General features: G+C 38.8%; 2 protein-coding genes across 2 annotated transcripts in view; both read left to right on the top strand.

Annotated features, from left to right (window-relative positions):
* The window catches only part of Atg1 (serine/threonine-protein kinase unc-51-like protein Atg1), a 104903-nt gene extending 101703 nt beyond the window's left edge, over window positions 1-3200 (top strand). Inside the window, exon 26 of the mRNA XM_089240266.1 lies at window positions 423-3200. Coding sequence (XP_089096392.1) covers window positions 423-499 — 77 coding nt within the window. The 3' untranslated portion in view covers window positions 500-3200. The remainder of the gene's footprint in view (window positions 1-422) is intronic.
* Window positions 3201-10614: 7414 nt separating this feature from the next.
* On the top strand, window positions 10615-14861 carry LOC149079657 (nuclear valosin-containing protein-like). Its single transcript, XM_089240265.1, has one exon. The coding sequence runs from the start codon at window positions 10873-10875 to the stop codon at window positions 13465-13467; it is 2595 nt and encodes an 864-aa protein (XP_089096391.1). The 5' UTR covers window positions 10615-10872; the 3' UTR covers window positions 13468-14861.
* The last annotated feature ends 456 nt before the right edge of the window (window positions 14862-15317 follow it).

The following is a 15317-nucleotide window of genomic DNA, read 5'->3' as shown; positions in this document are numbered from 1 at the left end:
CATATTGATGGATATGCTGTTATAAATTCCAAAAGTTTTGTGCTGCTCTCAGCCTGCCATTTAGTAACTACACAAAGAAAATTTTAGGAGTCATGGTGACCTGGTGCCTGCAATTTGTCCAGCACTGCATTATGGTATAACATTAATCATTACTGTAATAATGTGATATAGGCGAGTCACTTTTTTTTTTTAAGTACAGTCAAACCCTGTCAAGACGGCCAAAGAAACATAGAAAATATTTTATGCTAACCAAATTTCATTATTAACAGAAAACAATTTTATTGTGAAAAAAAAATATTTCATATTGAGTTCATACTGATGTTTGACCAATCACACATTTAATATATACAGAAAAATTTTACATTGTTTTCATTATGAGCAAGTTACGCCTAACATCTGCATTATTTTTGTCATCATTTCAGATCGCAATGCAGTAGAGAAGAGACTGACAGTACTTTCGAACTACGGATATGCTCTTGCTTATGACACGCAGTACTAACAGAGCATTATACATTATGAAAAACAAAAGAGGACAAAGTATTATACAATATTTGTGTAGAGTCCATTATAGTGAGAACAGCATGTCGTTCATTCCCGATATGTAACAATAACCACGACTGTGTCGTTGTTGTCGTCAACATCTTTTTGCCCCCCACTCAGTTGATTTACCTTTTTCAGTAGTAAAATGCAGTTATCTTTGTCTGCGTAGCTCTCTTTCAATCCTACCACCCCCTTTTTTTTTGTAGGCACGAGTAATTAAAAAGAACTGACGATTAAACATCGTTAGGTCTATCATTATTTTGTGTTATGATGTACAAAGAAGGATGTGTGATGATCAGCGTCTTGATTTGTAAGGCATTTTGAATAATCAAGTTTATGAGTTTTTTTTTCTTGTTTTGTTCTCGGGTGGCATCATTTTTATTAATCACGAGTCAAGACTATATATTTTTTTTCAAGTTACGAGGAACTGGATCAAACAAACAAAAGCACAATTAATAGTACATCTTAGACCTGTATATATATGCGAAACACGTTCCCCCTTAACCCCCATCCTCTGTGATCATTTACGTTACTTTGTTCGTTCTCTGTGATTTATATAAATGTGTTATGAATTATCTTGCGTTTTTTTTTTTTCAATGTTAATTATCTCATAGTCAGTGACATTTTCGGAGCCGCATTCCAAAAAATAATAATAGTGATGAGGGAATAACTGTTTTTTTTTTTTTTGAATGGAAAAATTTGTTGTTTTTTTTTGTCATTTCGTCATTGTATTTCCACACTTCCAGGCTGTATTTTTTATTTTGTGCGTGATGAACTCTTAAACCTTTTTGTTGATTATTTCAAAACGATCCAAAAAAACGTTCGGTTGTTTTGCTTTTGCCATAAATATATATATGTATGTGCGTGTGAGCGTGAAGTATTTATTTGGATGGAAGTATATATTTATTTGTGTGCTTCTTATTTTATGACTTTCTTTTTGTGCGTTTTAACATTTTTTCTTCGCATGATTTCTCGCGATTATGTATGTTTCGTTCAGTGATGAGCACTTCTTTACTGTTGTTTCTAATTCGCCCCCTGTCCATAAGCTGTGTTTGATGCGTTTTCTTTCTCCAGCTCTTCTAAAAAAACATTTACAGTCGGCCCTGCTTGAATGGATAAGATCCTCCAGCACGAAAACTTCTCCCATAGAAACAATGTTGAAGTTCCCGTCTCAATTTCAGCTACATTTTTCTGCTTAATCGAATTTTACTCTTCATGCGTCAACTATTAATACACATCAACCGCTAAACACATAATATTTTTACTTAATGAAACATGTGGAATTAATAGGAAACATGTCACTAGGTTAAGATATATTTGAGAGTAGGTACTGGCCCAAAAAAGTATTCAAGTTGTCTTAAATACGTACATTTAACTATTTTATTTTTGTTCTCTGTTAAGTCATTAGAGGGCGCTAACTTTCCTGATGAAATTGTAAAAATCTTAGTTATTGTGATCACATTGTAATAAATATAATTTTCATTTAATTTTTTATGTCCGATTTATTTGAGAAGTATTAGTATTAGTTTTATTAGTATTGATCCTTCACCAGTTTTCAATATGCAGACTATACTAACGTTATAAAATAGGAATTGAATTGCTCCCCATAATTGCATAATCAAATTGTGTGCTGGAATTGTTGATATCTGATTAAGCAGAGCGGACTGTAACTTATCTATCAAAATTTTGCACCCCTATTGAAGAGGAACACACAGCTCTCTGCCATCGTTTCTATTCAATTTTGGTTTTTTTGTCTGAAATGCCGAATACTTGAGGATTTAGGCATAGGGCTTTTTTTAAATGCATGGATGGAAGCTGATAATTTTCATCCAAGCTTTGTTAAAATTTTCATTGTTTTATTTTTGTGATTCTTAAATAGAGTTTCTTGCTCTGATTCAAATTATTTCTTTCCTCTCCTCCTCTTGTGGCATCATTCGTCCACATAGCTTCAAGCAATAAGAGGTTGTTTCACTTCCAATTTTTGCAGAGAAACTTTCGATAAACACCAATAATCACAATTACTAATGTTGATTTGTCTTTTACACGTGAGGAGACACTGAAACGGTTGAATACATTCCACGGGGGAAGTGCCATGTACGTCCTCGGTTAGAATTTAAGAAACACAATTAATTAGTTTGGTATATAGTGGTATCCGAGATATAATATATGCTGTAAATTATAGTAAATTGTTTTCCCCCGCTCTAAGCAGCATAGTATGAGTATTATAACCGACATCTTATAAACTTATATTGGAATGTGATTCCTCTTTAGGCACTGTTTCGATTTTTTAGTGTTTTTCCCCCCTCATCTTTTAGTCACGTTAATCTGCGAATACTTGTATTCTTGTTTTAGTCTTATTCATACATTCTCATGCATTTTATATGAACTTGGCATCGTACTCGTTTATGTTGTAATATACTATATATATATTATTTGGTCTTGTAAATATATGCCCCATCCCCCCATTGAGTGCATGTTTTATTGTATTAGTATTGTCCGGTCCTCATAGGAGAGATTTTGTTGTGTTTTTTTCTCTCTGGAATCCGCTTCGATGAATGCTCCTTAGCCCCTTTGTACTTTCTGCTGTATATTTTTGTTGGTAATGTATTGAATTGATTGTACATTGTATTTGTAATAATAAAAAAAGAAAATAATGGTAAGTTTCTTCTCCCTTGTGTGGTTCTCATTCATTAAAGTCCTTGAAGTAGGTTCTTTCTTTCAAACCGAGCCCCGGTTCATCACTATGGGCAATTAATTTACTACAACTACTAAACCACACATGTACCTTGTCCATATTCCTCTGCGGAACTTCTAACGAATTGGTACATGTTGGAATGTGGGTGTTGTGAACCTAATGAGTAGCTTGCTGGGGTATCTTCTGGGTAATGCTTGTTATATTGTTAAAGTGCTGTGATCTACCACACATTTTTCGAACTGTAATGTTTGAAGATTTTTAACATTGTAGGCCTGTTGCTCTCTGCTGCAAGACTTTTTAATGGGGAGATTGGCTTGCATTCGCACCTCGAAGTTGGGAACCACAGAAAACCAACTTCCGCCGACCACCACAGCGGCAATTAATTTACTGCAGACCGAATCAGGGCCACCCTTACTAGACGTGAGGCCTGATGGGAAAATAATTGTGGGGTCAGATATCTTAATAATTTTGGCGTTTTTATGCATTCTAGTGGTTAGGGAAATAATTGACAGAACTCCAGAACTACTCTCTCTCCCTGAAGATTCAGAATAAATGGGAGAAATAATTCAGGCACTCCCGAGACAATTTAGAATAAATGGAAGGGATAATTTCACACACACACAGCGCCGTTGAAAATTCAGAAATTGATTCCAGCCGTGCGCGATTGGATTGCTTTTACGATGAATTGGTCCCACAGCGTGTTCAGTCAGCACCTAGAGATGGCCTCCGCAATCTGCTTGTGACGTTAGTAAGTAGTCCATTTTCTCTCAGAATATCCAGGAAAAAAAATCCCTGCTCGTGCCAGTATCATCGTTGTGAGGAAAAGAAATAATCGGGCTCAGAGAATCGGCGATTTTTCTATGCCCCACATCCAATCACTATGTGGTATTTGTGAGCCAATCAGGAAGATTCTGCGCCAAAATAAACGAAATACGATGCTGTGTTTCAAAATGTGGCAAACTTGCTAGGTAGTCTGACGTTTATGGCTAACAGTGCAGAGGCCTATCTCTAGGAGGTGCTGGCTTAGTTTCATTTTAGTTTTTTTCAGAGTGGGATGACTATCCCGTATTTCCCGAAATCCCTCTTTGAGGAAGTGTTCTAGCATGAGTTGGTAACATTGCTTGCTTTTGGCAACAATTGGCATTGTCCCGTATTTTTCTTAAGTAAATATGGTCAGACTCAACATGATCGCCGATTTGGCGGTAAAATTGCTTTGAGAAGAAATAAATTATTTATTATTCTCGTCTAAGGGGGGATAATATTGGCGATGTCTGGTATTCGCAAGCGGAATTTCCCATATTTTTAAGAGGAAATATGGCGAGCCCTCCCAGGGCCGTCTTAAGAGCCTCATGGGCCCCCGGACCAAGTGATCTTTCTGAGGCCTTATCAGGCAAATTCTCGTAAATTTCAACCGGATCTCATTTTTGTGAGGCCCCTTTTCTCTTGGGGGCTGTGCCCGGGTGGGCCCATGCCTTAAGACGACGTGCGTCTAGAGCCTGCGGTAGACCCAAAACCAGCAACCAATCAAAAAGCAGCATTTTATGACGTCAGTAAATAGGGAGTGGAGAAGGTTTTTTCCTCTCATCTTCACTAGAGCTTGATCGCAGGATATGATCTTGGTTATTTGGCACGATTGTTGATTGACGCCAACATACTTGGCGACGTTTAATGATAGATATGCTTAATTTTACAAATGTTTTATAACCGCAATTAGTACAGTGAATTTTACAAATGTTTTATAACCGCAATTAGTACAGTGAATTTTACAAATGTTTTATAACCGCAATTAGTACAGTGAATTTTACAAATGTTTTATAACCGCAATTAGTACAGTGAATTTTACAAATGTTTTATAACCGCAATTAGTACAGTGAATTTTACAAATGTTTTATAACCGCAATTAGTACAGTGGTTAGAGCGTAAGGCCGGCGTTACACTATAAAAGTTTGATAAAATTTTCTTTTATAAAACTTTGCAAAGATCTTTTATAAATTTTGTATTCAATAATTTTTTTTTAATTTATTTTATAAAGGAAATGGACCACATTACACTATATAAAAGATTTATATGAAATTGTTTTTGCAAAAGTTTTCGTCCGTTTGTCAGTCTTCGTTAGGCTGGTATTACACTATAAAACTTTGATAAAAATTCTTTCATAAAACTTGAAAAATGTAACCAATAAACACATCTGTTACATTCGAGCGAATTTAACTGATCCGCCTATTGGTTGCATTTTTGAAGTTTTATAAGCGAACTTTTATCAAACTTTTATAGTGTAATCCCGGCCTTTGTCTTGTGCTGTTGCTGGTAGTAGTTATGGATGAAGAAATTTTTTTACCATTTGCTTTAGGAAATTTATCATTTGCAACCTCTGTAATGGCCTCGGTTTTAAAAAACATGAAACTTATGTGGATGATTGTATTGGATGGAGTAATTTGCGGAAGAACCTAATTATTTTGATGCATTACATCTTTAGCTAGGAACGCAACTTAATGAATAATGGATATGTCAGTTTATGAAGAAGTTGAGGAATACAACGCTCAGAGTAAAAGTTTAGCGACTAAATTGCCCGTGTTTCATCATATTAATAATTTCATCATATTAATAGTTTCATCATAAATACATTGCGTCTTATATGTAACGGTAAAATCCCAAAGACTCGGGTTTTACCAAAGCAAGTTGGTGAAAGTCCAAAAAACGCTTGTAAACGTTTTCATTTCGGATTTTTACCAAGTCAAAGTCCGTTTTAAATAAATCAGTTGATCACTACGAATTCCTGATGATGATTAGTTTATGAATAATAATTCATTAATTATAAACAAATAATGAATTAACAAACGAAATAACCACCATGATGAGTTTTGGATGCTACATAAGTAATTGATGCTCATAATTTATTTACTCCTACCACCTACCAGTTAAAGCCAGTTTTAATTAATTTAACATCATTAACTCAATCGTTCCCCCAACCATCTTGATTAATTAATAATTGTTTAATTATTATAATTACTAGTGTGAATGATACTTATTGATGAATTAATAGTAATAAGTATTTAAGTAAAACTTATTTCGTCATGAGATGGCGCGCGGGCGTGCCGAGCATGGGAGGAGATTCCGTGGGGGAGGGGGGGGGGTATGGGAGGCATTGCCCCCCAGCATCAAAGATGAAGTCGACTGATCTAATCCATATATGTATAGATGAATTGACACATCATCATCATCGTGCCCCCAGACTTCCAAGTCTATCTCCGCCTATGATGCCGAGTGCGCTTTGCCCTCTGATCCGCCTCTCCACGCATTGAGCGCATGATGACCCCGCACCCCTCTGGAAATGTCGGGACCCTAACTAATGGCCTTGAATACAAGTGAACCTAAACCTGGATGAAATGAGTAATTTTGTGGGAAGCGAAATAATCTAGTTGATCTATAGCAAAAGAAATGAAATTTCAAATTTATGGATTCATTATTTTTTATTTCGCGAAAGGTTCGTTTTTCGGATACGGAATTTTGTGAAGGGTCCGGAAAGCGGACCCAAATTTTGGATGAACAGACCCCTAGTAAGTGTAAATTTTTCTGCGCCACATTCGGCTCGGAACCCTGGGACAGTGCCCCGATTGCCTAGTTATAGATTCTTGCGTGTTTTTTTTCAACAATAAATATGATAGAAAATCAAGGTTTTTTCTTTTAATCCAAGAAATACACACGGAAAAGAATCTTTTTTTCTCCCCAGAGAAGGGAGTGGCAAGTGAGAGGAGAAGGTAACGTAGCAACAGGGCCGCAAATAGGGGGGAGCAAGCGGATCTGGTGCCCCGGGCGCTGAACCAGAAGGGGGTGCCGAATTCACCCTTTAACTGCTTCTACATTACAAGGGGCGCCAAAATGCCGACTTGCCCCGGGTGACAAAATATCTAGTTGCGGCCCTGCGTAGAAATAACAGGTTTTTGAAGAGTTAATACGTCACAGTGCGGGATAGGAAGTGCATCAGCATAACTCTTTTATCAAACATTGATGAGGAGGCAATATTTGATAAAAGATTTCCCACCTGATATTGGTTTACTGTCAACTATCTCAGATGATAATGAAATAAATGTATCATCTATATGAACCAACAAATCCAGTGATGTGTCAGTCGAGCCCGGATATAGAGAAGTGGCACGTGAAAAAAATTCGACAGATCCGATATTCGTCAAAACCGATACAACGTAAATATTCGAGTTTAATGAAGAAAACTGAGTCCTCAACCTATTCGCGATAATGGAAGAGGTGGTCCTCGAACAGACTTAACAGAACATTAACGATGTTCACGTAGCTTTTGAATAAAATATTAATACCCGTGTACTGCAAGTCAGTTGTTCTCAAAGTGTGAATCGCAGCTTCTATGAGTGAGTCACCAGCCTTCATCAGAGCCAAGCTATCTATATTGATGTGTAACTGTTCAGTGATTTGAACTAGTACTTCAAGTATTAAGAGAGCCGTGGGTAAACCGTTGACTGAGACAAGGGAGCCATGGAATCATGGCTGTAAGTGGTCCATTGAATTTTTATCAATATTTCAATGGTTCTAACGTTTACAAAGACTTTCTTTCAAACCTAGCAAAACTCCGGTCTATCGTCATGGGCAAGTTACTACCGAATGAGTTGTGCCGGAAATGTGGGAGTGTACCTAACAGTCTGAGTGCCTATCTAGTGTTGTCTGATTTTCCAGTGCTGCCATCGATATTTTAAATTGTGAGTGAAGCGTAATGATTGAATATTTGTACTGTTGTAGGACTGTTGCTCTCAGTGGCGCGACTTTTTAACGTGAGATCGATTAGCCTTCAGGGCTCAAAGTTGAAAATCAACCAACGCTGTGGCGCATTGGCTTACGAAGAGTGAGGAACTCTGACACAAATCTGTAGTTACGTCGATCCTTCTTTGAGTGGTTATATGGGAATGAACAGAATCAGAGCGTTATCTAAAGCTAGAGATTGCCATCTAGCTATCGCGTTGACAAAACACACCCGACGTCGATTCTCGCAATAGTACGGTAGTGCTTCAGAGAGATATTCGGGCTTTTTTCTTGAAATACAACTTTCGATTTTATGGAACTTAATCCATTGAAAAAAAACCGATCCACCAGTGTGGCTCCCCAAAGAAAAACTTGGAAACAACCCCGCTCCCTAAAATTTGCGGACTCGTAGATTGTCACCCACGACATGTAACCTTCATTGACCCATCCAACCCCAATCTTGCTATAACCCATGTCTGTAAAACTTAAGAGCATCATAAGGCCCCGGGCATGCCCCCACCCCCACATCCTGAAGCAGGGCCCCTAGGCTGGGATCTTTCACGTTCCACTTTATGATGAATTTATAGTTGAAAAAACAAAAAAATGATGAAAATCATCCCGGGCCCCAGGGCTGGAGCCTTGTTAGTCCACCCCTTGTGGGGGCCACGGCCCCAGACCGAGTGATGTTATAGGGCTCCCACTACCTGATTGCAAGTACCAGAAGTATAGGGCCTAATTTACATAAATACTTTACTTTCGGAAATAATATACCATTTCATATATACCAACCAAGTACCATAACCCAATTCCATATTTTCTTACCCCTCTATTTCTCAAACAATCATCACTCGAACTCCCCCCCCCCCACCTTGTCATTAAAGTCAGCAAACGCGAACCCCCCCCCCCCCCCCCACGAGTGGTGACGTATTACTTGAAAATATGAGACCCCTTGTATCCCATATATATAAATATGACCATTCGTTATAACGATATATTCAACATTATTTTAGTATTGCTAGTATTACATATTTAGTATTTATATTCACTAGGACGGAATTGAATTCGTTATAACCGATAAGCATCCAACTGTTTGTTTCTGTTTTTGTAGGCTGATGTTCACGTATACGGCATTAAGATATTTGCAGCTCCCACTGACTACCTTACAACTCATTTTCTAATTTCTTTATGAAATCATAAAGTATAGCCTATACGTAAACTTCAGCAATTGAAACTGCAGTATAGAAAGCATCAGCATTAATCTTTTTTCAAATATAGGTAAGAGGAGGGTAACTTTGATAAAATAAAACTTGATAAAGAGCGACTTTTATCGAAGTTGCCCATTACACTACGAAATTTTTTGTCAAACGTATTTTATAAATGATCTTTGACAAAGAACTTTCATAGTGTAATACCGGCCTAAGACACGCATTGCGAAGGTTGTGGGTTCGAATCCCACTAACTCGACTGAGGCTTTTTTGTTTTTCTCATTACTATCTTCGTTTTTTTAATGTATGATTAAATGTGATTCATTCATATCACCAGTATCCAATCAAAATAAGCATGCTTTTATAAATAAATGTTCTATTTATATTATGTCTGCATGATAGAATCAAAACAGGATGAATCTTACTTGTTTTTTTAAAAATCATATTAAGTTATTGTCAATAGTACACAGCCCAAGAAATTTTAAGGATCAAACCCCCGTTAAAGCAGAAAAAATACAAATAGAAAAAACATAAAACTTAATTGTTTGAATATTTAAATTGCAAAGGTGATTAATAAACTAAAAAAGTAAGGGTTTTAACGCAGATTTCGCATGAATAGCGAGTATGAAATGACTTATAAAATTTATTTTTTTGTTTCATACATTTTTTTTTAATTATAAAAAAATCCATGTTTATAATTTTTTTGAAGGAAAACTCATTTGTTCTTGATGTATTATATCCTCGTAAATTTTATGTTAAGTTTACGTAACAGAATGCACTTCTTTCAAATGTTCTCTGTAATCACAAAATGTTCTAAACTTTGCAGAACAGTTCTCTTCAAAGCAAGAAACGGAACCTTCACATAAAATTTTGTGGACATTTCTCACGCGTGTTTCCTTAATAAGGGGGGGGGGGGGATTTACTTTTGAAATCCTTTTTTACAGACGCCACAAATTTCTCTCGCCAACATGACATACAAGTCCTTTATATATTCTAGAAACCTTGATACAAGTCGCCAAGCAGGACAAGTCACCGCTAAGCGAGGAAGGGAGGGGAATCTCCCTTTTTGGTGACGTCAAAATGATGCTTTTTGATTGGTTGCTGGTTTTGGGTCTACCGCAGGCTGCAGACGCACGTCTTAAGACGGCACTGAGCCAGGAAGACATCTAGTATCCAAAAAGCTCCATCTTTTGCTCTGAGGAATTCCACTTCAATATCAAATAATTTTTTTTTTTTTGCGTTTCATTTTGGTGTATCTTTCTTTTTTTTAGTAAAAACCTTTGAAATATTTTAAGTTTCTGGCCTACTTTGACTTCCGTTTTCTTGTCCTTAATTTTTTCCAGAGGGCGTCGTCTTGTTCCCTTCATCGTCGTTTTCTAACGAGCAGAGGACAGTCCGCTCCTGGCATATAGCCCTGTATAATTAAAGAGGAACAATGATTTCAAACACGTGTTGTTTACTTACTAGTGTTTTACGAAGTCTACTTAAAAGATTGCTTCTAGGTTCTTGTTCGAGCACGTGGGAGGTCTCGCATTAGCTCTTCATTGACTTAAACCTTTGCGTAAATATCGAAAGAGTTCTTTAATTTACCAATAGCCCTTAGTAACATTTTAAAGACTGAGAAACACGTGCATGATTTTAATTAGCTTGACTGTTTGAAACAAGATGGACAAGCGCTCCAAAAAGAAGAGAAGGAAAAGCATCGCTGGTAGCAAAGATCATCGACGTAAATTGTTTCATCTCGAGCGCCACTCAACGACCATCGAATCGCCGTTGGATAAAAGCCAAGACTCCTCATCAGTCACTGATGATGATGATGGCGAGATAATTATGTTTTACGATGGACTGAAGCACGCCAACGAGGCCAACACCAGTTTGAGAGATATATATTCTGGGAAGAAATCTCGGAAGCCCTCCATTACAAGACCTGTGGTATCACAGAACGAAGAACTTGCTAATAGCGATGGCAGCCATAGAGAGAAAAAGTCGAGAAACCAACGACCCAAAGATTCGCGACCTATTACCTCTTCGACGGATGTATCTACTAAAAATGGAAGTTCTACACAGCGAACGATACAATCGAAAACCTGGCGAGTTGAGTGTACCGAGGATAGCAATGGTGGCAACGAGACATTGACACCTACAGCTGCTGCTAGTCGATCTGAGCAACACGTTTCATCATCGAAGGACGAACTGTTATCTGAAGCGCTATCTGTATCCGAAGAACTCATTTCGCTTAATGGTAGAACATATAGATTGGTTCCCAATGGTGTTGAATATTCATTATCTCTTTCCTCCGAGATCAAAGATGCATCTCCTCTGATTGGATCAGAAGAGTGTGTGTTATCAGATTATTGTAATCAGAATTCTGAATGTAAGAGCGGGACTGATCTGAAGCATTCACATTCGTCTAAGAAACATCATCTAAAGCATGGAAAGATGAAGAAGAAAATGAATTCAAATCCATTATTTGGCGAAGGCGGGGCCGAAATAAGTAAAGAAATAAACCTTGAGCAATCGAGTGCAAAATTTTCAGACATTGCAGGTCTGGATGAGATATTGAAAGAAATTGCAGTGTCGCTGTTACACCTGAAGCAACCTGATCTGTACCAAAAGATAGGCTTAAAGAACCCGCCACGTGGGCTGTTGCTACACGGACCATCGGGTTGTGGGAAAACACTCATCGCGCATGCCATCGCTGGTGAATTACAGCTGCCGCTTATAAAAGTAGCCGCTACCGAGATGGTATCTGGTATCAAGGGTGATTCTGAAAAGAACATCAGGGAGTTGTTTGAACGAGCGACTCTTAGTGCGCCCTGTATATTGTTCATTGATGAGATTGATGCCATCGCGGCGAAGAGAGATGTTTCGCAGCAGGAATTCGAGAAACGCATGGTTGTGCAAATTATAAAATGCATAGATGACCTGAACGCTAAAGACACAACCTCTCAGGTTATGGTGATAGGAGCTACGAACAGACCGGACTCTCTCGATCCAGCGCTGCGCAGAGCCGGTCGTTTTGATCGCGAAATCTGCATAGGTATCCCAGATGAATCCTCTAGGTTGGAAATCTTGAAACTTGTGTGCGAGAACCTGAGATTAGAACCAGATTTTGATCTACGTTGGCTGGCGCAGGTCACTCCAGGGTACGTCGGAGCAGACTTGCAGGCTATCGTTCGTGAAGCAGCTGTTGCTGCCATCAACAGGATGTTTAGATCTCTCGTGGAGCGTGAAAATCTAGCCGCTTTAGCAGGCAATGTTTCCAGCGATAAATTTGACATACCTCTTCCACGCATACTTTCGTGGTTGAAAGAAAAATTGCCTTTCGAAGAAGAGGATTGGGAGAAGTTTTTTGTGACGATCAGGGATTTCGAAACAGCTATCCAGGATTATGTTCCGTCTTCGAAGAGGGAAGGATTCGCCACCGTGCCATCAACTACGTGGGAAGATGTCGGAGCCCTCCAGGGCGTTAAAGGAGCTTTACAAAAGGCTATTTTGTGGCCCCTGAAATACAGGAAGGAATTCAAAGATTTCAACTTGTCTGTTCCTTCGGGCATTCTGTTGTATGGCCCGAAAGGCTGCGGAAAGACTCTTTTAGCTAAAGCCGTAGCGAACGAGTGCAGTATAAATTTTCTCTCCGTAAAAGGTCCAGAGCTACTTAATATGTATGTCGGGGAAAGCGAGAGAGCCATCAGGGAGTGCTTCCAGCGGGCAAAAAATTCCGCGCCCTGCGTGATATTCTTTGATGAGATCGATGCTCTGTGTCCCCAGCGTTCTAAAGGCAACCACTCGAGTGCTTCAGATAGAGTTGTCAACCAGCTGCTGACGGAAATCGATGGCGTCGGTGGACGGAAGCAGATATTCGTGATGGGCGCCACAAACAGACCCGACAACATCGACTCTGCTATGTTACGACCTGGGCGACTCGAGCTGAAAATATTCGTCGGCGTTCCTAACGAAAGCGACAGGCTCGAGATTCTACAGACTATAACAAAAAATGGCACTAAACCGAAAATATCCGATGATATTAACTTAAATATGTTGGCAAATGACGATCGCTGTAACGGTTTCAGTGGAGCCGATTTGCGCTCCCTCGTTCGGGAAGCGTCCTTCAAAGCTTTGGAAAGCTATATTTCTGAACGAACGGCTGACACTCTGGGTGCTTTCGAGATCCGTTGGGAACACTTTGAATCTGCTTTCACAAGTGTTAAACCATCTATTTCGGAAGTGGATAAATGTTTCTTCAAAGATTTTAGTTGAATCTATATTTCATTAAACTGTGAATATGTATACGGCACCTATTCAGGACCTGGAAATTTCGTCTCATACATTTTGCCCTTGTACGTTTTGTTACCAGTGCATTGTATGATGAGTATAAGTGAGTGATCATATCAGTGGCTGAGTGAGAGGCTGCACGAATGGATGAGTGACCATATGAGTGAATGATCATGTCAGTGGGTGAGTGAGAGGTTGTATGAATGGATGAGTGTTTGAGTGAATGACCACATAAGTCCATATGAGTGAGTGATAATATCAGTGGGCTAGCGACCAAATGAGTGATGTATGAATGAGTGAATGACCACATAAGTGGGGTAAATGCCCATATGAGTGAATGATATCAGTGGGCAAGCGACCAAATGAGTGATGTATGATTGAATACATGGGTGAGTGAATGACCATAGCAGTGATCAAGCAGGGAGGGGAATGATCATTTTTGTGATGAAGTTAATGATCAAGAAAGTCACCTTATTAGTGACCACACTTACCCTTATTAGTGGTCTCCTACGGTCACCCCCTCCCTTCAATTGGTCACTCACACGGTCAAGGTAGGCGAAACATACCAACGCTAAGAGATTGGGCAAGGAGCGTGACGTTGCTTTCGGCAAGTCTTCTGCCCTGCAGAATGAGTTTCCAGCGGCGTACAAAATTAAATTATATACAGTCAAGTCTCGATATAACAAACTCTAAGAGACTGTGGGAAATCACTATTATAAAGGAATTCCAGGTTTTTGCATTGTTCCATAGGCGGAGATAGACTTGGAAGTTTTGGGGCACGATGATGATGACAATTCATATATACATTAGATCGGCCCACTCCACTTTTGATGCTGGGGGGGGGGGGGCTGTATCTCTCTCTGCCCATGCATTGTTCCTATGTAAACTTATCTGGGGGACTAGAAAAGTGCTCGTTAAGACAAGATTTTTTCACTATAACGATATTTGTTAAAACAGGATTTGACTGTATAATTAAATTATAACATTTTTGACCAAGATAGTTTGCGACATATAACTCTGAATCTTCTTCCAATCACACTAGATTGTCATCAATGTGCCTACCAGGATGTTGAACAGGGACGCCGGAAAATATATTCTCATAATGCTAAAGCAACACCAATCATCATTCAAATATAGCTCATACCCCGTCAGTTCGGGTGATGGGAGATTTACCAAAAATTTGACATTTTTGTTGAATGTGTGACGTAGGGTCTTCATACATATCCAAGTAAAGATTATGTTCATTACTCGAGCAATACCAAACATTTTTTACTTCCAACGTTCCTGATGTTGAATGTATTTATAATATATAATCTCTGGCTGGTACTTTATGGACCGTTTCCTCATTACATGTATTTTTCTCTTTAGTTTACATTATATCGATAACATTACATATAGAATCCGACTCTTGATTTGATTCTTCGTCTTATTTATAAAGATTTTCCATTATATATCCAGAGGCCTATTTACGGGGGGGGGGGGGCAGCAAACAGTCCAACAGGTTTGTAAAGGGCAGCAAAATTTAAGAAAGGGTGGCCTCCAGAAAATTAGAATAAAATGAGATAAGGGTGACGAAACAACCTCTGCCTAGGCAGTGAGGAGATCACGTTAGTGAAGTGACAGAAAACGTTATCTAGTGCACAGGGCTGGACACGAATGCTTATTTACGGGGGGGCTTAGCGGACTATGGTCCAGAGGCAGCAAGTTCGGAGAGACGGCAGATTTGAGGAAATGGGTGGTAAAGAAAATTATTAGAGTGGGAAGAGCATGGTAAAGCGTTCTATAGCCACAAAGCAACGAAACCATGTCTGCCTCTGCCTAGAGAGCGAGGGATT

Source organism: Pholcus phalangioides, unplaced genomic scaffold (assembly GCF_987345545.1).
Source record: "Pholcus phalangioides strain wild (caught in Gottingen) unplaced genomic scaffold, Ppha-v1.0 ptg000012l_1, whole genome shotgun sequence".
NCBI lineage: Eukaryota > Metazoa > Arthropoda > Arachnida > Araneae > Pholcidae > Pholcus > Pholcus phalangioides.
The sequence above is the reverse complement of the archived record's forward strand: the minus strand, read 5'-3'. Positions and strand labels throughout refer to the sequence as shown.

Coding starts and splice junctions, on each gene's coding strand:
- LOC149079657 (XM_089240265.1), top strand. CDS start 10,873: ATGGACAAGCGCTCCAAAAAGAAGAGAAGGAAAAGCATCGCTGGTAGC.